The sequence below is a fragment of the Momordica charantia genome (assembly GCF_013281855.1).
Source record: "Momordica charantia cultivar OHB3-1 chromosome 6 unlocalized genomic scaffold, Mcharantia_2.0 BLBB01000006.1, whole genome shotgun sequence".
Taxonomy (NCBI): domain Eukaryota; kingdom Viridiplantae; phylum Streptophyta; class Magnoliopsida; order Cucurbitales; family Cucurbitaceae; genus Momordica; species Momordica charantia.
In genome coordinates this window covers 24,145,069-24,167,835 of record NW_028275164.1, presented here as the reverse complement: position 1 = coordinate 24,167,835, position 22,767 = coordinate 24,145,069, and the positions used below count along the sequence as shown (strand labels likewise).

At 40.5% G+C, this 22,767-nt stretch overlaps 2 protein-coding genes across 7 annotated transcripts; one reads left to right on the top strand and one right to left on the bottom strand.

The window, feature by feature from the left end:
- Positions 1 to 3,008: 3,008 nt before the first annotated feature.
- LOC111009335 (chloroplastic import inner membrane translocase subunit HP30-2) lies at positions 3,009 to 20,493 on the top strand. 6 transcript variants are annotated; one of them, XR_015791627.1, is made up of 7 exons: positions 3,009 to 3,448; positions 3,635 to 3,750; positions 19,096 to 19,222; positions 19,574 to 19,722; positions 19,814 to 19,876; positions 19,953 to 20,046; positions 20,253 to 20,493. XR_015791627.1 is itself a non-coding variant. In XM_022282384.2 (6 exons), exons 1-6 carry the CDS (start codon positions 3,167 to 3,169, stop codon positions 19,978 to 19,980), a joined length of 765 nt encoding a protein of 254 aa, XP_022138076.1. In that variant the 5' UTR covers positions 3,009 to 3,166; the 3' UTR covers positions 19,981 to 20,341. The 6 variants fall into 6 exon arrangements, 2 of the variants coding, with proteins under 2 accessions (XP_022138076.1, XP_022138075.1); XR_002601214.2 differs by having other exon boundaries at positions 20,177 to 20,341; XR_015791626.1 differs by having other exon boundaries at positions 3,010 to 3,448; positions 19,945 to 20,046.
- Positions 20,494 to 22,199: 1,706 nt separating this feature from the next.
- On the bottom strand, positions 22,200 to 22,767 carry LOC111009164 (protein RESPONSE TO LOW SULFUR 2-like). Its single transcript, XM_022282128.2, has one exon. It carries the CDS (start codon positions 22,669 to 22,671, stop codon positions 22,342 to 22,344), a length of 330 nt encoding a protein of 109 aa, XP_022137820.1. The 5' UTR covers positions 22,672 to 22,767; the 3' UTR covers positions 22,200 to 22,341.

Below are 22,767 nucleotides of genomic sequence, written 5' to 3'. Positions count from 1 at the left end.
TTTTTGGATGAAGCCCTCGATCTGTCTCTTCAGCTCATAGCAATTGGAGGTATCGTGACTGTGATCCTTGTGGAAGCGGCAGAACTTCGACCTATTGCGCTTCTCAGGGTCTCGACGCATGAGACTAGGCTCGGTGAGTAGGTCGAGCTTGGAGTTTTGTATGTTTGCGAGAATTTCGATTACCGAGACGTTCAGAGGCGTGAAGCGGTCGTACCTTTCGGGTCTCCCGCGTCTCTGGTCTTGCTCACGTCGAGGCTCGTGATCATATCGTTGGTGGCTACGTGGCGACCTTTTAGAGCTGTCCCGACCTCTTCTTTCCTTCGCAGGGTCGACTTTGGGAGGATCCTCCTTTGACTAGATGAGCTCGCTTGCCTGCATGAACTTCCTGGCTCGTTTTATGTTGGCCTTGATAGTGAGCTTGGGCTTCTTGGCAAGAGACCATTTCAATTGTTCATGCCGAACTTCTGAGGCAAATGCCGAGCAGGCGAACTCCTCATTGCACACCACCGTAATTTGCATAGCGAGGAACCTTCTGACGTAATCCCTTAGGCTCTCTCCAGACTTCTGCCTTATCGTGAGCAAGAACTGAGTCGGGTGTTGAGTTTCTTGCTGGGCCGCAAATTGGGCCATGAAGGTCTTGCGGAGCTGTTTCCAAAAGGAAATGAGTGGGGCGCGAGCTGCCGGTACCATTTCCTCCACGTGGTCCACCGATCAGCAGACCCATCTTATTTGTCGAAGCTTGAGAGTTTTCCCCTGGATGAGATCGGCACGGTTAAAATAGCCTAAGTGAAAGGCGGCTCGTCGAGCTCATAGTTGTCTGAGATGGGCTTACCCTGGACCTTTCGAAGGTCGTTTCTAAGCTTTTTCTGGACCTGTCGAATTGCAGCAACAAGTCTCCGTTGTTGACTGACTCCGACCTTGTTGAGGGGGTGTTTCTCTTGGAGCGTTGATGGTTCAGCTTGTTGCGAAGGTCCCGCTCATTCAACGAGGAGAGGCGGGTCTGCATGTCCTCCGGTTCCCTAGGTCGGTCGTTTCCTCCCAAGACGAGTTTTGACGGGTTGCTTCTCTTCGACCTTTCCTGGTCGATCCCGATAGCTTTGGCTTTTCCTCTTCGGAGGTCGCTAGAACCTCGGGCTCGGGGGGCTCAGGGAGCGGTACACCTGTCTCTTGCAGCGCCTCAGTCAGAGCTGCCACTTGAATCCTCATGGCGTCTATTTCTTCCTGTCGAACGAACGTCACCTTGACCTGGAGGCGGGACTTCGACCTCTGTGAGTCGGTCCGGGTCTTCGGCTTCCGACCTACAGGTGGTTTGGAAGCGCCCGACCGAACTTTGGGATCCTTGGTTGGATCTCGAGAGTGATGATTGCTTGACGTTTGGGAGCCTTCTGTCATGACTAGAGACTAAAGGATTTGTTTGACCTGGCTTACAACAAACGTCCCCATAGACGGCGCCAATTGTTGATGCAAAAATCTGCCAAGGCATGGAAGACGACCTGAAAGGTCGGCTGGCAACAGTTGGAGTATTATTTAGGGGACCTGCAAAACAGGTCGGCGGATGCTTAAAGCTAGAACAGGTCGACGAGTCCACGTAACTAGAACATGTCGGCAGGTCCACGAACCCAAAACAGGTCGGACGTCGACGTCCCCCTCCAACAGCTACCATTTTATTGATAAGATACATCCAGTGATGGATGTAATAGTATATACACATGCAAACAATCACTATCAATTTAATCCTTGAATTTTTAGAATAGTGTCTAATAGTTCAAACTTTACAAAATGTCTAATAAGTCTCCATACTTTCAATTTTATGCTTAATACATCCATAAATTTTAAAAGTGTCAAATAGATATTTGAAGTTTCACTTTTTGTATCTAATAAATTATTGACATAATGCATATTTTTTAAGAAATCACGAATCTATTAAACACAAAATTGATATTTGTGTTTGATATATTTGTGAAATTAAAAAAAATTGAATAGGTCAGAGATCTATAAGATGCAAACCAAAAGTTAAAAAAAGTTAAAAGACATCTTAAATTTAAAATTGAGAGTTTAGAGACTTATATTAGAAGCAAACTTAAAAATTTAGAGACTAAACTAGTAATTTAATGTAATCATTATTTCCACTTGTGTATTTCTTTGTTTGTTAGTTACATTTTTAAAATGATTTTTGTTGTGGGAAGAAAATATGGAGCCCCACGTGGCCCACCCTAGCCTTGACACATGGATCTGGGGTAAACTCGGGTCCTCCAATGTGAGAAGGATGAGAGTGCAGAGAACTGTTGAACACTTAGTTCGACACTGACCTGAGTATGCCGATTTAATGATAACATTTTGTGGGAGGGTGATTTAGGTGTCAGGGAATGTTTTCCTTTATGTCGCTGTGTCGCTCCTGCAAAGAGATACAAAGTGTTCAGACCTCATAATTCCCACATTCGTAACATTGTCCACCTTATGAAAGATTGAGTCATACCCTTCTAAAAGGTACACACTCTTGAGTCATACCCTTCTAAAAGGTACACGCTCTTGTAAAAATCCTAGCACTTTGAGTTATAACTTAGACATTAGAGAACATTTGACGGAGCTCTAATAAGTTCTAGTTTATGTTGCAAGTTGATTAAGAGACGAAGAAACCACAATACATTTGTCCAAAAATAAGCACCAACCATTTCAAAATCTAAACTAAAATTTTAGAACTTTATCATTGTTTTTAGGGCAAAAATAAGCACCAACCATCTCAAAATCTAAACTAAAATTTTAAAACTTAAAAAAAGAACTTTATCATTGTTTTTAACTAAGGATTCAGATGTTTTTTAGAAAGGTATAAAAATTTCCGTGAAAGCAAGCAAGCAAGCCTAATTTCTTAATAACATAAACGAAAAACAAGATGGTCCTAAATTTTAAGATTAAAATTAATTCAGATATATTTTTAAAGAAGAAAAAAAAACCTTTTGAGATGGTTTTTATATTAGGGTTGGGATTGTAGAATTAAATGAAGAATAAAATAAATATATATTTGTTATCCATCCACCGCTCTCTTTGATCCGGTTCCAAGCTTCACCTCTTCTGCAAAACCAACTGTAGCTGGAGGCTGGAGGCTGGACGCTGAACGGTAGAGAAGAGGAACCCAGAAGAGATAAAGGCGCCAATCGACTTGTCATAGATGGAGCAGGGGAAACAGGGAGTGCTAGTTAAATTGAATCCTCCTCAGAACCCATTGGAGCAGATTCAAGCTCGTTTCAAGGAACTAGAAAGTGGGTTCAAGTCGTGGTTGGCCAAGCAATCTCTCCCAGTTGAGGCCGCTGTTGTCACCGCCACCAGCGCTGCGCAGGGCGCTGCTATTGGTGGGTTTATGGGCACTCTCACCAACGACGTTTCTTCGTCTCTGCCCACTCCTCAAGCCGGCCTCAACCCTCAGGCCATGGCATCTTTCAAGCAGGCCCAGGTGCTACTTTGGTCTCTCCTGTTCCTTGTTTTGTTACAATACTTTTCCCGAGCGGCAAAGAAGGAGAGAACTTCTTTGAATATCATTGAAAACGACCTTATTTTTGAAATTCAGTACATTAATGAACTAACATGATGTTGTGGAATTTGGGGGAATTAAACCTTCTAGTTTTCTTTTAAATTGCAGGCTCTTGCTGGAGGTCCTTTAATACAAGCTCGCAACTTTGCTGTGATGACAGGTGTTAATGCTGGCATATCCTCTGTTATGAAGAGATTGAGAGGCAAGGAGGATGTCCAGTCCAGGTGAGGTTTTACGATTGCTCCATCGTTTGCTTTTCCTGGTTGATGACTTTCCGAACCTCGACCTATAATCAGACTTTGCATCCTGGGATCTGATAAATTCATTTCATTTTTTTTAATACGAAATTTGTTTCATAGAAGAAATGGAATTATAAAAGAGGGATAGAAAAGCCAAGCTACAAATTTTGTTTCTAGCTTTGTAATTTTGTATGAATCACAACTCTAATTTTCTGTTTTCTTGTAAAGAAGAAGAAAAAAAAAAACAAAAACTCTTCCAATGATGAAGAGTACTGAAGAGTGTAGCTAAAAAATAGACGATAAAATTTTCTCCATGGCCGGCCACAAAAATGAGAAAATTCAAAACGTTCCACTGTTCAGGGAAGGATTAAGTTCCAAAAGAAGGCTCTTACAAAAGGATTTTCCTTTTGGAGATCAAATCTTTGAATAAATGGCCAATATCAAAGGGAATTGAACTATTTTTCAATTCGCTGGTGGTAGCCCCCCTCTTTTTGGCTCCTTTCTCATCAACCTTTGTAGACATAGTAAAAGGAGGAAGTCCCTAAGTGAAAACTCTTTATATCTCATACAAGTAGTAGTAGGGCAGGCCCTTTGCTGAGTAGTGGGGTAGGGCAAAAGAAAAAACATGTTGTAAATAGGAAAGATCAGAGAGAATGTGTTGTCTTGCACACAACAACTTATTTATTTATTTATTTTTATTTTTTATTTTTTTGAAATCCGTGTGTCCGGGCCAGCTTGCACGCACCTCGACTATTCACGGGCCAACTGCCTGACCCTACTACATTTGGTTGACAAGGTAACTCGTAGGATATTAAATCCTAGGTAGGTGACCACCATAGTTTGAACTCATTCCCTCTAAGTCCTTTGCTATTTACATTGGCCCTCATTGACCACTTAAGCCATCTCATGATGGTTCACACCAACTTAATTTTTTAACTGACTGTTTTGTCAACCTTCTTTTGTTCTGTTCTTCAATCTTGGTGGCTAAAGTCACCGCATCTGTAAGGTACCCCATAGGTTGTACTTTCACTTTTTCTTGAATGTCTTGCCTCAACCTATTCACATATGTTGCAATTTGTTGGTGTTTGATTTCGGCAAGATTATTCTGTGCACTTAGCATATGGAACTCATCTGTATAATCAACTAAAGATCTTGTCCCTTGCTTGCACTATTGATTTTGATTACATTTGTCCTAGTTTATCGGCAAAAATCTTTCTTTCATCAATTTTTTCATTCTTAGCCATGTCCTGATTGTTCCCCTCCACGCTTGCTTCGGTTCATCTGGAGTTGATCCCACCATGTGGAGGCTCCACCCTTGTGTTTCAAAGCCACTAGTTTTTAACCTTCTTTTCCTAAGGGGTATTCATATAATCTTGGTGTAAACCAAAAGGGTGAAATTCTATCAATGGTGATCTGCTTTTTTTTTTTTAATAAAATGAATACTAGTATTTATATTAGTAGTCGTGGCAACAATTGAGGGCCAAAGTGATGGCTCTCCTTCTCCCCTTCTCCTTTGCCTTCTTCACCTGCATATCTCCCTTGACCTCTCCCTAACCATTCCTTTGCCAACAACCTTCTCTTCCCCATGTTAACTACCTTTGCATCAATGACGTGCTCACTCGTCCTCATGGACTCCAGGAATTGTTCTCGTTTATTGATGATTGAAAGAAAAACCTTCTCCATCGTAGTTACAGAGGAAGTCGTGCAAAAATCTCTGGAACAATAAGAGACCAATCTTTCTTCATAGCCTTACATTGGTCTTCTCTGGCTTGATTATCTAATTGTTTCTCCTCCCTCATCAATCTCCCCATCAATCACAGATCCTTCAAAGAAACTAGGTTAGATGACCAAACCCTTTGGGCAGAGAAAACCACCAATAGAAAAGGAGCCTTGGCAGAGATAGAAAAGCTCCAGAACAATGGAGGTATGAACAAGATCTTGGTTCCAATGGGAGAGGAAAGAAACAGATGTCGCTCCTTTATAATCTTACTACAGGCTTTCTTCGCACCCCACATACAGTGACAACGATCACCCCTCCTCCCAAGTTGTTACACTCACCATTAAATAAGTCTACCTCCTACTGTGAGGCATTAAAGAAAGGAGAACCAGTCACTATTACTTGACCACCGATTACATTAAAGAACCTTGCCCCCATCGAATAGAATTATCCACATGCAAAGGTTAATTTGGACACATCTATCCTAGCATGTAGAAAACACTTCCAGTTCAAAATTATGAGGGACCTACGAGAACACATTAGTTAAGCCCTTAGCCCCCAAGGGGTAGCCCAGTTGGCAAGGGGGTCTCTGTGGCTTAGAGGTCTTAGGTTCGAACCTTCTGGTGAGCTTAATACCCAAAATCCTTGATGTCTCTCGAGTCCGGGCCTTGGGGCGGGCCCAAGTGCCCCTGGGTATAGGGGAGCAAAGCTCTGACTCCTAGTTATAAAAAAAAACACATTAGTTAATTTTGCTCTTTGAATCTTTTTTCTGCAGACATAGCCTTAATGATATGCAAGGGAGAGGATCACACACTCCTTCATAATATGAAGGACTGGTACCAAGTAGGTCCATTTTAGTTGAAATTTGAACCTTGGAGCAGAAAGTTTTTTATGGCTTCACCTCTTGTACCTTCATATGGTTGTTGGATAAAGATCCGCAAGTTGCCTCTAGATTAATGGGATGATGAGACTCTGAGCTATATTGATTGGAAACCAATATGGAGATTTCATTGAAATCTGTAAAAGGACCCCTCACACTTAGATATTTTAGAAGTGATATTTTAGAAGCTACCATCAGAGTGAAACAAAAACCCACAATTATTTATTCTCGCGATGGTAGCAGTAAATTCACCAAACCATGAGAAGATTTTTGTACACATTGATCTTTTCTTTGCTGTAGAAAACTTCCTAGGTTATTCGGGCAGAATCCATGGAAACTAGCAAGTGGCATAGACCATCAAATCGAAGGACATTGGAGAGGATAGTATTCTGGGACTGTACCCCAAGCTCTGTGCACATCTGCACCCTATTCTGACAACAGTTGTCATGTGTCAATGGACAATGGTCATGTTTCAGGCTTTCCTTGTACAAGCGTTGACATTGTTGACTCTACAAGTATAGAAAAATTTAATACCACCAAGGTTCCCTCCACAAAACTTGCTCCCTCGATGCTCGTTAAAAATGCCATAAGCCAAAAAGGGAAAGCATTTATGAATGAGGAGTTTGCCAAAGAGTTTTTGCCCGATTGCAACCATTAGTAAATGTCTCCCTTGTTTATAGAACCAAGTGCCAACCCTGACCCTAACCTTATCCCTGACCACACCCTACATCCGCCCTTATCCCTATCACCGAAATCTTGCCAGATACACACCAGCCCAAAAAGAGCCGTTGAGATTACCTCAAAAAAGACTTTCTTCATCCATGGTGCAAAATTCTCCACCAATTTCATATTTTATAACCTTGAGTCTGACATTTTTCTCTCTAGTCCTTACCCCTCATCTGCTGTTTCTCCCTCGCAAACCTCACCTTATGGCCCCGAAACAAAGTTGCCCTACCTCTCGAAGAGGCATCCAAGAAACTGCTGTTGAACAAACTCCTCTACAATTGATGGATACCTTTGATCCCTATACAGGTATCCCCTCCCATTGATCCATCCATTCATCCCTTGACATATCTACTGATCCATCCATTCATCCCTTGATATATCTACAACCTATCCTTAGCTTAAGACCATGGGGTTGGGTATTCTTCCTCTCCCAACCAAATACATAAAGTTGGATAATTATTTGAATAAACAGAGCAAGTGTGTCTGGAAATTAACAGGCCATTACTCTTCCATCAACTATGATATTACTCTTCCATCAACTATGATAAACCATCCTACTCCAAGACTCTTGGTGGAGTGCATTCTTCTTTATGAATATCATCTCTTGGAATGTTTTAGGCCTTGGCTTTAAAGAAAAGAGAGCCCGTATCAAAAGAATCATCCAAAAGCACAATCCTACCATAGTGATTCTCCATGAAACAAAAGTCGATAGGGTGGATAGACTCTTCGAGCTCTAGGAAGTAGGACCTTGGCTTGGACACTCCAAGAATCTATTGGCTCATTTGGGGGTATAATGATTTGTTAGAATAACCCATATATTGATGTTTCGATCAGGGAACCTTCACTCTCTCTCTCCTTGTTACTCTTGCAGATGGCTATAATTTTTGGCTCACATGGGTATATGGTCCCTCCAAAGCAAAGGAAAGGTAGCGCTTCTAGGAAGAGCTATATGATCTTACTTGCCTCTGTACCAACGGCTTGATTTTAGGGTGCGATTTCAACATTACCCGTTGGTTACAAGAAAAGTCCAGCTAGAGGAGGCAAACTCGAAGCATGCATCTCTTCTATCTCTTCATAGAGCAATTGGGGGCTTAAGGAATATCCATTATCCAACGGGCTTTTCACTTGGTCTAATTTAAGGGAATCTCCACTATCCAATCATCCACCTTGTAAGAGGTACAAATGGAGATGCAAAAATTCGTGAGAACAAAAAACCAAACTTTTTGGGCAAACGAACAATGCAAGAATAAATGGTCAAGGGTCTCCTCTTTTGAAGTACACAAGGTGCCGAGGGGGCAAGGGACCAATGAGGGAACCTTCTTCGGAGTCCATAGGCAGTATTTAAGCCTCTATAGAATAAAGACCTAAGAAATTTTTTTATCACCTTTGGAATTTTGAAATTCCAAATAGTCAAAACCACCAACGAGTTCAATCTAGCTGTAGGAGATTTGAGGGAGAAAGTTGAACTCACAATATACTGTTTCCATCCTTCCAAAGCAGTCTGGCAGCCCCCATCCTAAGTAGAAGGAACCAAGTTTTTCAGTAAACAGAGCCCAACTTTAGAGTTCTCTATCAAAGAGATTTCTCCTAAAGCCTACCAGGTGAGGGAATCTTCCACCCCACAGCAATGAAGCTTTCCTTTGAAGACAAAATGTACAGATTCTAGAACAGAATAGCCAAGGGTTTTGAAAGCATCTTCCTAAAATCTAACGTCTTTCCCATCTAAAGCTTTGAACATAATAAAACCGAGGAAAATATTTTTGAGTTTACGATCTCCACCCAAGTTCGCCCTCTCACTGAACCCCGCACCTTTTTTCGGAAACCAGCCATTTGGATCTACACCGTAAATGGAAGCAATCCTTCTCCTCCAAAGACTTTTTTCCTCCTGAGCAAATCTCCCAAACCACTTAAGGAGGAGGTATATTTCTATCTCTAAGGGAGCCAATCCCTAAACCCCCTACCGAACCAGCAAAGAGGTTGAACTCCACTTAACCAGATTTTGTCCCTGCTTATAATACCCGCCTGACCAAATAAAATCGTGATAAGTCTTATGATGGAAGGTTATTGCTAGCTTGTACACTCTGGGGTGTTTGGGCTGCGAACTTAATAAACAAGGAGTTGGTAGTATTTACGAAGTCCACTCAACTCCTCGTTTGGCCCATGTATTTATGAAGGCCCTAAACCCATATTCCAACCTTGGAATTCAAACCACGACTCCCTCCTCAATTCACGCCTCTCCCTCTCTCCAGCTGTCTGCATTTTCTCTCTCTCTCTCTCTATGGGGAAGGATACATATTTTCTCCTCTCTTCCTCAAGTCAATCACCTCACCTTACCTCTCACGCATCTTCTCCTCTCTCTCTTGATTCTCTCATTGGCAATGCTGAAGACACATTTGGGAGGAGGAGAATTTGGCCGGCTATGGATTGATTGTGGAAATTTGGAGTCTCCATTAGAAGGGATTCAAGGCGAGATTGGAAGCCGAGGAGGCCTAGTTTTTTGCTAAAGCTTCTCCGGATGAACGACAAAGGGGGGATTGAAAGAGTCGAAAGGAGAAATCAAGTTAAATAATTAGGGAAGTACAGACAAGTCATAAGGTGGTAAAGTTATCTAAGAACTAAGATACAGACAAATCACAAGGTGGTAAAGGTATCTAAGAACTAAGATACAGACAAATCACAGGGTGGAGGTAACCTTTACTAGGAGAGAAGGAAATGATGTATCCCATACCTTAGCTCACGAAGCAACAAAGGATCAAATGGATGGAATCTGGATCGAAGATTGGCCACTGAAAATTTATGTAATAATTGATCGAGAGTTGCAAAACACATATTTTCCTCCCGTCTTCATAATTCAGCAAGTAGAGGGGGAGAAACCAGCAATGTGGAAAATTTCTACCTATTAGCCCAGCACCTAACCTCACGGAACAGAGAAGAAATGGGAGTTTTAACGTCTGGGGAAGCCTCAGAATTTGTGAGAGAGAGATGAATCTACCCCATTTGGGATTGTTGTATCCAGTTTCCCTCGAGTTCTAAAAATAACAAAATTAGGATTTAGATGTTTTGGTTCCTGAACTTTCTTGTTTTTACTGTTTGTACTGATTTGCTTACAAAATTAAATTTAGGATTTAGATGTTTTGTGCCTGAACTTTCTGTTTGTACTGATTTGCTTTCAAACATTTGGTTTTGATTCTTGAATTTTTGTATGAAAACTATTTTAGACTGGCCTTTTTAACTTTTTTTGTTTTCTCTAAATAAATTATTATGCTTAATGTAATGTTTTTATTATATACATCTAAATTATTGTGTCTAATTTAATCATAATAGCTACTGAAACAAAATTTTGAAATATTTATAAAATATTATAACTGAAAATCTCAATGGAACAAATCTTTTTTTAATTAAAATTTCAGAAAAATCATTGGATTATAGCTCAAATTGTAGTGAAAAAAATTAGGAAATTTGAAATCCAACTTACACAACTCCAAATTTAATAACTCCAAACATAGACTTCAGAACTTCAGGTTAAACAACCTCTGTACTCCTGTACTCCAGATACAGACTAAATAACTCCAGACTAACTATCTCACTAGATTAAACAACTCCAGGTTTAGTAACTCCACTCTTTCCCCAAACACCCCTTGGAGATTTTGGATTCACGAACTTGCTCTTCTGAACCTCTTAAAGTAGGGTTGTAGTTAGTGGAATCAGAGTTTGAGTTCACAATGGTGAAAATACCTTTTTTGGGAAGACATTTCGGAAGGTGATTTACCTCCTTCTTCTCTCTCTTCTAGACTCTACTCACTCTCTTTGCCCTCATTTAACAATGTTGGCGCAACTTCTTCGTGGGACCTTGGTTTTTGAAGGAACCTTTGTGATTGAGAAGCTCTTGAATGGTTAAATCTTATGGAGCTGATTCTCAATTCCGTCTCGGATTTCTTGTGATTTTGGGCTTACAAGCTCTGACCTCTTTCACCTAATACTTGTTTTTGATTTGGTAAAGCCCACCTCTTCCCTGGAGGGTTTCTCAAAAATAAAAAAAATAAAAAGGCTGAAATCTTCATTTGGGAGCTCATCCACAACCTATTAAGGGTGAGTTTGGTATATCTTTTTATATCTTTTTCTTTGGTATATCTGTAAATGCTTAAACTACAAGAGTCTCAATCACTTTAAAATTACATTTTGTATAATCATCTTTCAAGTGTTTCTTAAAAAAATGAATTTTAAAGCAATCTGATTTAAAATTTTTCTTTTTATTTACTACCAAACCCGGTAGATCTTTCAAAAAGCACTTTTACTCAAAAATCTCTTTCAAAACTATACTAAGCACACTCTAAATTAGTAATTCTTCTGAAAGTGGTTTGATTTAATAAGTGGTTTTATTTAAACATTACTTTTTTCAAAAGTCATCCTAAACACACTAAAACACTCTAGATAAATTCAAGCCAAAAACTCTTGTGTCACTTTATCTCTGAGCTGGTGTATAATGTGAAAGGATATTGCAGAAATAAAGACCACGTTTTTATTCACTGCAAGCTTGCCTTTTCCATTTTGCAGATCTCTTCAATTCATTTGGCTGGAATTTTACCTTCCTTCCAGCCTTCACCTTAAAAGGTTTTCCTGAATTCTTCTCTAGGGGACTCTCCTTTCAAGAGAGAAAAAGAATGTGCTTTGGGTCATCATGTTTAGAGCCTTTCTTTGGCGCTTACAAGGAAAGCAACAAGAAATATTCAAAATGGATCACACAGACTACACCATTTTAAGAATTTAATGCTGCTACTTGTTTTTGGTGTAAATGAACTCCTCTGTTTTGTAATTACCCTTTTTCCTCTCATGTTCCATGTAGGTTTTATTTAATCTTTCTATAGTGGGTTGAGGCTTTCCTCTCCCTCATTTTCCAATGAAATGTCTTTACTTTTTCTTTTTCAAAGGAAAAAAAAAGAGTACTACATGGCCATGTTGTTTAAGATTGTTACAGAAGTAATTTATAGAGGCCTGTAAGAAATATCAAAAGGGCATTCTGATATCCAGTTGTTTGCTTACGGAGAAGATAAATAATTATTTGTATAATTGTGGAAGAAGAGTGAAGATTCCAGTGTGGAAAATCAAATTGGATACTGTAGTTTTGTGAGAAGGGTTATATTTTTCTTATTCTCATTACAACCCATTTAGGGGTAAATATACAAGAAGACCTTTCAACAAATAAGGAATTAATCTAAACCTATAAGGAAAACAATAAAATTACAGAATATACAGAGACATAATGTAAATTCTAACAAGGAAAAAACTTAATTTACGGCTTGATTTTCTACGCTCCCCCTCAAGCTGAATGATATATGCTTGTCATTCCAAGCTTTGAGATTAATCTACTAAGGCTGGGTCGATGCAATGCCTTAGTTAAAATGTCAGCAGCTTGTTGTTGGGAAGATACATATCTCAGATTGATAGTATTTGTCTCAATCTTCTCGCTGATGAAGTGACGATCTATTTCGACATGTTTCATCCAATCATGATGTATTGGATTTCTTGCAATGGCTATGGCAGATTGATTGTCACACAATACCTCTATAGTACCTTCCGTCTTCACCTTGAGTTCAGTGAGAAGACGTTTCAACCAAACTCCTTCACAGATCCCATGGGCTAATGATCGAAACTCAGCTTCAGCACTACTTCGAGCTACAACTTGCTGTTTCTTACTACGCCAGGTTACTAGATTCCCCCATACATAGGAACAGTATCCTGATGTTGACTTACGGTCAATAGGAGATCCAGCTCAATCTGCATCCGTGTAGACTTCAAGAGCTCGGTTTGTGGTTTTTCTGAACATCAGTCCTTTTCCAGGATCGTGTTTGAGATATCTCAATATTCTATACACAGCTTCCATATGCTCCTTTGAAGGTTTGTTCAGAAATTGACTTACCACACTAACAGCAAAACTAATGTCTGGTCGCGTATGAGTTAAGTATATCAGCTTTCCAACTAGGCGTTGATATCTGCCTCGATCAATTGGTTCATCTTCAAGATTAACTCCAAGTTTTGAATTTGCATCCATAGGAGTGTCTGTTGGTTTACAACCACTCATCCCGGTCTCTATTAGGAGATCTAACGTGTACTTTCGTTGAGTGACAGAAATCCTTTTACTAGATCTTGCTACTTCCATACCTAAGAAATACCTTAGGTGTCCCAAGTCTTTGATCTCAAATTTCTTCGAGAGGAGTTGCTTTAGACGAACCATTTCTTCAGAGACATTTCCTGTAAGTATTATATCATCAACATATACTATTAATACAGTGATCTTACTTGGTGAGAAGTGCTTGATAAAGAGGGTATGATCGGATTGACACTGAGTATAGCCGTCTTGTTTCAACACATTTTTAAATTTTTCAAACGAGGCTCGAGGTGACTGTTTTAGTCCATACAGAGGCTTCCTGAGTTTACATACCTTTCCCTTAGTATATCTGTCCTCAAATCCAGGAGGTATGTCCATGTACACTTCCTCTACTAAATCACCATTTAGGAATGCATTCTTCACATCAAGTTGAAACAATGGCCAATCTAGATTTGTTGCAATGGAGAGAAGTACCCGAATAGTGTTTAGTTTGGCAACTGGAGCAAAAGTTTCCTGATAGTCAATCCCATAAGCTTGGGTGAAGCCTTTAGCCACCAGGCGAGCTTTGAATCGTTCTATACTGCCATCTGGTTTGTGTTTGGTTGAGAAAATCCATTTACATCCAACCGTGCGCTTACCTGGAGGTAAGTCTGTAAGGATCCATGTCCCATTTTTTTCCAAAGCCTGCAATTCTTCTAGAGTAGCAGCCTTCCATTCAGGTTTCTGCATGGCTTCTTGAACTGTGTTGGGAGTTTGAACCTGATCTAGTGAAGTCACAAAAGCTCTAAAATACGGCGACAGATTAGTGTAAGACAAGTGATACCGTATGGGATGTTGGGTACATGAGCGAATACCTTTCCTGACAGCAATGGGTCTATCATCTCCTGATGTCTCGTGTGCTATTTCAGGGACATTGAGATTTTGGTTTAGATCTTGGCTTTGCTGAACTTGTGTAGGTTGTATTTCGTTTCTCTCACAGGTTGTCTTGTTCGTCGCGAATAAACTTGCAGTTCAGCCTCAGAGGGAGATACGTGAGTTGGCTCAGAATGAGGTACAGGTGAACTCTCAGAGAATGGAATTGGCTCAGAATCAGAAGAGGGTACAAGAGAACCCTCAAAGGATGGGTTTAAAGAGAAGTCAGGAATGCAATCCCAATTTTGTGATTCAAGAACAGAATTCTCCCCGTGAAGGACATAATTGGGATAATATGGTTGATTTTCAAAGATGGTGACATCCATGGTATGAAAGAATTGTTGAGTGGGAGGATGATAACACTTGTATCCTTTCTTATTTGGCGAGTATCCAAGAAAGATACATTTTATGGATCGTGCATCGAGCTTACTACGATGCTGAGGATATATATGAACAAACGCAGTGCACCCAAATATTTTTAATGGTAATGGAGACACAAGATGAGATGTAGGATAAATTGAGAGTAAACTTTGTAAGGGTGTGTTGAATTTGAGAATGCGGGATGACAAACGGTTTATAAGATAGGTAGCAGCAGTTAGGACAGCTTCACCCCAGAAAGATTTTGGAACATGGGATGTGAGCATGAGAGAACGGGCTACATCGAGAAGATGACGATTTTTGCGTTCAACAACACCATTTTGTTGAGGTGTGTCAACACAAGAGCTTTGGTGAACAATACCATGAGATTGAAGATATGGACCAAGGGTAGAGTTGAAGAAATCACGAGCATTATCAGTTTTAAGTATTTTTATATTGACTTGAAACTGAGTTTGGATCATTTTATGGAAAACGGTGAATAAGTGGCTTGTTTCAGATTTTTCTTTCATAAGGAATGTCCAACTCAAACGTGTGTGATCATCAACAAAGAGAAGAAACCAACGTGCCCCATTGATATTTTTTACCCTTGAAGGTCCCCAAATATCTCCATGGATAAGGGAGAAAGGCTGAGATGGAAGATAAATGTGAGGTGAATAACAAGCACGAGTATGTTTGGAGAGTTGACAAATCTCACACTTGAAAAATTGACTCTTTTTATTGAGAAATAAAGAAGGAAACAATCGTTCAAGATAAACAAAGTTGGGATGACCAAAACGATAGTGCAACATCATGACAAGATTATCTTTATGATTTAAGGACTCAGAAACATAAGCAGACTCACGATTAGACTGAACTACAAGTTCATTGCACTTCTTTGTTGGTGGAGGACTCGTTGCTTTAAGAAGATACAATCCTGCACATAATTCAGCATTGCCAATCATCTTCCCCGATCCCAAGTCCTGAAAAATACAAGAATTTGCAAGGAATTTAGTTTCACAGTTCAAGTCTTGATTCAACTTACTCACAGACAATAGATTATACTCTAATGTGGGCACAAACAATACTGATGCAAGAGTTATGGAGCTTGATATCTGAATACTCCCAATTCCAGTGACTTGAACAGGTGTACCATTAGCAATTCGAACAGACAGGTTACCCGTATAAATTGAAAATGATGAGAATAAGGATCTATCACTTGTCATATGATCCGATGCTCCTGAATCCACTATCCATTCAGATGGAAGAGTTTGAGTGTGGAGAGCACGAGAATTTTGGTTACCTTGTTGTACATTCCCAGAACCACTTACTGTTGTTGGTGGAGTTGTTTTGTTCAATAGTTGTTGTAGCATGTCCAACAACTCTTTGGTATGTGGTTGTTGGTTAGAAGTTTCAGAGAGAACAGCATTGCCTCGAGTTTCTCGCTCTGATTTGGTAGTGTTCGGCTTCCAGTTCGCTGGTTTTCCATGTAATTTCCAACAGGTTTCTTTGAGATGTCCCACTTTATGACAATGATCACACCATGGTCGCCCTTTGCGCTGGCGGTTATCGCCATATAGATTCCCCCGAGCAGCAAGAGCGATTGGATCATTAGGATGATCTCGTTGGGAAATGAGCGCAGATCCATTTTGAGTAGGAGGATGTTCGGTTTGTCCCAACATGACTTGCTTTCGACTTTCCTCCCTACGGACTTCGAAGAAGACTTCTCGAAGACTCGGTAATGGCTTAGTACCAAGAATGCGACCACGAACTTCATCAAGTGATTTATTCAGACCCATCAAATTTTGAAGATCCTTTTTGTCTCCACAAATTTTCGAAAGAGGATACGATCATCAGAACATTTCCATGCATGAGTTTCAAATAAATCTAGTTGTTGCCAGTAACGAGATAAATTGGAGTAGTACGCTGTAACCGTTGAATCACCTTGTTTAATGTCTTGGAGAGTAGTCTCTATCTGGAATAGCTCAGCAGTGTTTTCTTTATTGGAAAATGTATCCTCAGTGTCACGATCGTACATTTTTCAACCGTGCGGCACCATGATCTAAGCTAGACCATGGCCAGCCTTACGAGGAACTCTAGTTCCAATCCACTTTTCACGCCCTTTCGTGGCTTCGTCGGACCTTAGGCGAGGTTCTTTCTTCCTCGACCGAGTTTCACTTACAGCGGAATTCTCCCTTGACTCGGCAATGCACGTCGCCCGTACGTGCATTTAAACTCTAACGCGACTCTAGCCGGCTTGCCTCTACACTAGGCCAAGTCCCACGGCTCTACCTTGCCTCTACTCTAGGCCAAGGTCTTCTGAACGCGACGTCGCAACTTGTTTTCAACCATCTTGGTTCTCGGTCACTCGATCGTCCTGCTCCTACGATGGGCCAGGACCTTACCGGGATGAGTTCTGACCTATAACGAGGCCAGAACGAGCTTAAAACGCCAACCGGGTACAACCGGGACATTCCTGCCGCTTAACTATGTCGGAACTAGCTTATCGGGCTCATCGGACGCCTCTAAGACCATTCCTGCCGAGAAACTAGTCAATAACGGGCTAAACGGCCTTACCGGGTACTGCCGGGATGATTCCTGCCGACTTCCGGACAAGGAATGACTAAACTTGGCAACCGGGATGAGTCTTGCCGCTTACCGGGCCAAGACTAGCTTTTTCTCACTTACCGGGTGCCCACCGGTAATTTAGGATGTCACCCCGAGCGTCGGGATGTCATCGGGCTTCACTGCTCACTTGGGCACGCATACCGAGAACCGACCCATGTGCTTGTCTTAATGATCGGGACCTTCCGGACATCCAGCCATCCGGACACTATCGTGGCACGACGACTCTTGCGTTCGTGCCGGGTCGTTTGAGCATACCGTACCGCATAGGGACCCCCGTGGTGCAACCTCCGACACATGGACCGAGGCGCAATGCCGGCCCACCCGTGCCGCCCGACACTGTCCTCGAGTTTTCTATCCTCGACGGAAGTCGCCCAAGACACTCGTCTTGTAGACGCTCGCCCTCGCCATGACACACGCATGTGCCATGGGGTGGCTCACTTAGGCCCTGACATGGCCCAGGGGTGGTGGAGAGCCAACACCATGCCTCCCCCCAAGGTACATTCTAAGGCAAACTTGACTTGGCAGGCATGAACGTCGAAAGTGGCGAGGAGTCACTCGCCAATGTAGAGTGCACGTTTGAACTCCGATTGACACGAAACTTGGCGTGCTTACATATCTCACTAATATGCATCTAACTTTAAAGCCGCTCGTCCAAACTCTTGACGGAACCACAACTTCTAGGGTCGTGGCCCGGGGCCCCAACTGGCCCCCGTTGAGCTTGTCACCGACACCACTGACGTCGCCTTCGCTTTGCATTCTGCATATGCCTTCTCTAGGCATTCTTGAGCACATCCATATGGTGTGATAGGTGATGCACCATCCTCCTTGGTCGCATCACGGCACTTCACTATCGGTCCTTGACATGGCCCGATGGGCGACATATGCTTGTCGCTGACACTTGCACACTACGTGGGCGTCACAACCTACTCTCTACTAGTATGGTTGTGACACTCAGCAGCATCCCAAATTTCTTTGGCAGTAGAAAATAGGAGAAAATTCTCACCAATTTCAGTGGTCATGGAATTTATTAACCAGCTCATGACTTGATTATTTTCAGCCCTCCATTTGCGAAATGTTGAATCATCGGGTTTGGGTGATTCCACTTTACCGATGATATAGTCTTCCCGTCCACGACCATACATGAACATCATCACTGATTGGGACCACTGAAGGTAATTGTGGCCATTGAGTTTGTGACATGTTATCGGATTATTGTTGCTTTTGGAAAAGGACGAGACGTTAATTTGTGATTCTGAACCTACCATTACAAAAAAAAAGGTGTAAGGAGCTGTGATTCGGAATAAAGTACGGGTAGTAGCGGCGGCAGCGAGCTCGGCAGTGGCAGAAAGCTCGGCGGCAGCGGCGGACACAGCAGCAGAGAGGCGGGCTTCTGTTAAAGACTGAAGCTGCGACGAGCGATGACCGGAGCTGCGACGTGCGACGACCGGAGCTGCGACGTGCGACGAGACTGTGATGGGGTGACGGCGCCTGAGACGAGAGCTACGGCTGGGATCTGCAGCGGAAGCGACGGCTAGGGTTTTTTTTCAGATTCTGGCGGCTAGGGTTTTTCAGATTCTAGGGTTTTCCTATCTCTGATACCATGTAGTTTTGTGAGAAGGGTTATATTTTTCTTATTCTCATTACAACCCATTTAGGGGTAAATATACAAGAAGACCTTTCAACAAATAAGGAATTAATCTAAACCTATAAGGAAAACAATAAAATTACAGAATATACAGAGACATAATGTAAATTCTAATAAGGAAAAAACTTAATTTACGGCTTGATTTTCTACGGATACAGTTATAACCATTTGATGCATAAATTTTTTTTTTATGTTTTTTTGAAGCCAATGAATTTTAATGTCTCCATGTTGCATGTAGTTCTGAGAATGTGTTTCTGGTTCAAGATGCGGTCTCCTATTTTATTGCGTACTACCTTTTAGTTCTACTTTATGCTTTGCCTGTTTCTGAAAGTTGGTTAATACGATTGTACATGTTATTATAGCATGGTGGCTGCTTTTGGATCCGGAGCTATGTTTTCTTTGGTGAGTGGAATGGGAGGTCCAAATCAGGTGGCAAATGCTGTCACCTCTGGTCTATTTTTTTCCCTCGTTCAAGGTGGACTTTTCAAGGTGTGCATCAATAAAAACTGTTTTATTATTTCAATACTAGCTGATAGCATTCCCGTTGTTTTGATAATTTTGAAGTATTTCTAGCACTTTCCTGAAAGTCTTTGGCTGTTCCTTTGTCCTGAGCCATATGTGAGAAACTTAAATCTTTCTTATAGCAGAGTGCTGAAGATTTGAAATTATAAGATTATAATTTACTCTTAAATATTCTTATACAGCTCTATCAAAAATTTGGAATGGGTTCTGCTTCCCCATTCCACTTATTGTTAGAGCTTGGCAACAAGAAAAGGAACACCATAGTGGCTTTATGATTTATTCTGTGGCACTTGCTTTAGAGTTAATGACGTTTTGCAGTTAGGGGAAAGGTTTTCTCAACCACCTGCGGAAGATGTGTACTATGCCAAAACAAGAAGCATGTTGAATAACCTTGGCCTACCGAGTTATGAGAAGAATTTCAAGAGAGGCTTATTGACCGATAGCACTTTGCCTCTGCTTACTGATAGGCATGTAAACTTATTTAAAGTTCTCATGCTTAAGATTATGATCAATAGATGATGTATTGATATAGTATACCCCTGCTATGACATGTTCCAGTGCGCTTAGAGATGTCAAAATCCCGCCGGGGCCAAGGCTACTCATTCTCGATCACATTCAGAGGTCTCTATAACCAATATTGTTGTAGATTCTGTTAAATTTTGTCTTTTATGGCTAACTGTTAATTTCAGGAACCCAGAGCTAAGAGGGAGACGAAGCTGATTTAGAGGGAGCCTCTTGCCCAGGAATTTGCAGCTCAAGTGTTTCCGCTCTTGCTAGTTCAGCTGGAGAAGGTAGGGAAATATTAATTCATCTAAAATAGGAAGAATTTGTGTGATAAATAGGGCTATTGTACTTGTGAAAAGTTGAATTGTCCTTAGAATTCGCACTAAAGTCCGTTTTCCATTTTATTGCGGACGGCAGAACCGTTGCTCGGTCTATGAACAACTTGGGTGGTTGATACTTCAGATTTGCTAAATCTTGTAGTCTTTTTTGACAGTTCGCCGGAGAGAACAGTTCTGAAAGACTTGTTCACAGTTTTCAAAATAGTTTTTAGAAAATGTGGTCGACTGATTTCAAGTGTTAGAAGATCATTGTACAATTATTTGTAAGTCTTTAATTCTCGAAAGAACTTAAATTGTGTTTTAGGCAAAAAAAAAAAAAAAAAAAGTGGGATAAATGTATATCTAATATTTTATGTTTTGTTTGGCATGCAATTCAAAGCTTGTTTCTTGTTTTCAGATTTCAATAAATCATAGATTTAGTGAATATCTATTTGGTAGGTTTGTTTTTCAAATATATTTTGTAATTATGTGACTCAAATACTTGAAATTTTGAAAACAACATTTTTTGTTTTTCGATTTTTAATTTTAATCTTTAAAATTACTAAGCACTTTGAAAATTTTTTAAAATTAAGATTCTATTTTCAATTATACTACACATATTTGAAAACATTGAAAATATAGGATGCAACTTTCTTTTTCATTTAATTTTACGTTTTTAGATCATCAACTAAATTTAGTTTAGCTAGTTGAATTATGTTGGAAGTACCTTAAATATAGGATGTGGTCAAGTGAATATAATTAGTGGATCTTTGTTCAAAAATTAAAATCAATAATTTTATTATATATTCATATGACTTGTTAATAATAATAATATTTGAAATACTAACAAAGCAGTAGTTATACTTTAGAATAACAAGGATTAAACTGTTTTTTTTCTTTAAAAATAAGTTTAATTATAAGTTTTGTTTTTGAACTTTCAAAATTAGAGTTGAATTTTGTTTATTTTGTGTAGTTTTTAGATTTAATTTGTTCCAACACTTACATGATGGGCTAATTTCTCTCTCCCTCCTAGAGGAAATTCAATCGCATACTCCCTTCTCTCTCTTTCTCTCCTTTCAATGGAAGAAAACGAAAAAGATGGCGAAAAACACCAAGATTCGGCACATTGTTCGACTTCGACAAATGTGCCTAATTTCTCTCTCCATCCTCTCATGGAAATTCAATAGCATACTCCCTCTCTCTCCCTCTCTCCTTTCATTTGAAGAAAACGAAAATGTCACTAGAGACGGCAAAAAGCACAAAGATTCAGCACATTGTTCGACTTCGACAAATGTCACAGCCTCTGTCATAGGAAGGAATACACTGTCAAGGTTCAAAACATCGTCTTGTTCGTGTTGTCGTCGACCTCGTCGTGCATTGTTGGGATTTGCACGAGTGGTGAACTGTTGGAGACAACCTTTGTTGGGCATATAGTAGGGAGAGATCCACACCGTCAAAGAGTCTTCTGAGTCGCATCGTCGGGGAGGGAAAGATCAAGGTCTTGAGAGCTAAGGGAAGAAGACGATGCTGGTGGTGTTGGGTGGCAAGGTGAGAGTGAGAGTATATTTTTAGTATATGCAATATATACCCTAGAAATAATATGACTTTAGGTTGGTTATATGGTATTTGATTAAGAGTTTAAAAAAATATAATTAAACTTAGAAATTATGGGGAAAAAAACTTAGAAAAAGATTATTACTATGCTCGAATTAAAGTAGAGTTACTTCATTCTTGTTTTCCTATTTAAAAATTATGCTTGTTTTTATATTTTTTAAAACTCTTAATCAAATAATATGACTTTAAAGATGCAATAGTATTGTTTTATGTTGGTAATTTTATTTTAAACTTCCCGTTCTTAAATTTAAATAAGTGAATAATATTTGGGTCCAACCATATCTCCAATCCACCAATATATTTTACAATTAAGAGAGCATAAATATCCTCCAACCAAGAGGTTGCGAGTTCGATCTCCACCCCAATATATTATACTCAAAAAAATCAAAATTACGATAAAAATAAAATTGGATATGAAACTATGTTATGAACTAGAGTTTTATCCTAAAACTGGATTTAGTAAAGTTGGGAGTTGAGAAGGGTGATCGAAATTTAAAGGCAGAAAATGGTGAAAGGAAACAAAATCAGAGGTTCTCCTTCATCCTCGAGTATTTCTGGGAATAAAAAAGGCTCCATACATCGAGAAGAGGGAAGCATAGGTAAGGCTAATAATCAATCACAGATTCACAACACAAGGAATTGGGATTGGAATTAAAACAAGTTATTAGCTTGCAAGAGTTGATGAGCTCGAGAGAGCTGGTTCATCAATGATGCGATTTGTTGGTGATAATCACGAGCCTGTGTGAGAGCCTCTGCCTCCAGCTCCCCCAGCTGCGACGAAAGCCTCTCTTCAGCCTCCTCTGCCACCCTCAGCCTTTCCCACGCCCTCTTCAGCTCCTCCCTCATAATCTCCTCTCTCTCGTGGCTCTGCTGCAGCTCCTTCTCCAGCTCCTCGTTTCGGTTTCGGTTCCCATTCCGATTCCGATTCCCCACTGGCTCCTCTTGCTCTTCGCCTCTCTTTCCTGATTTCAGCAACCCCATTTCCTGTTTCCTATTTCCTGTTTCCTGTTTCCTCCCCTCGGGATTCTTCTTCTTAAACAACAATCACTCTGACTCTGGGGTGTCTAGGTTCAATGT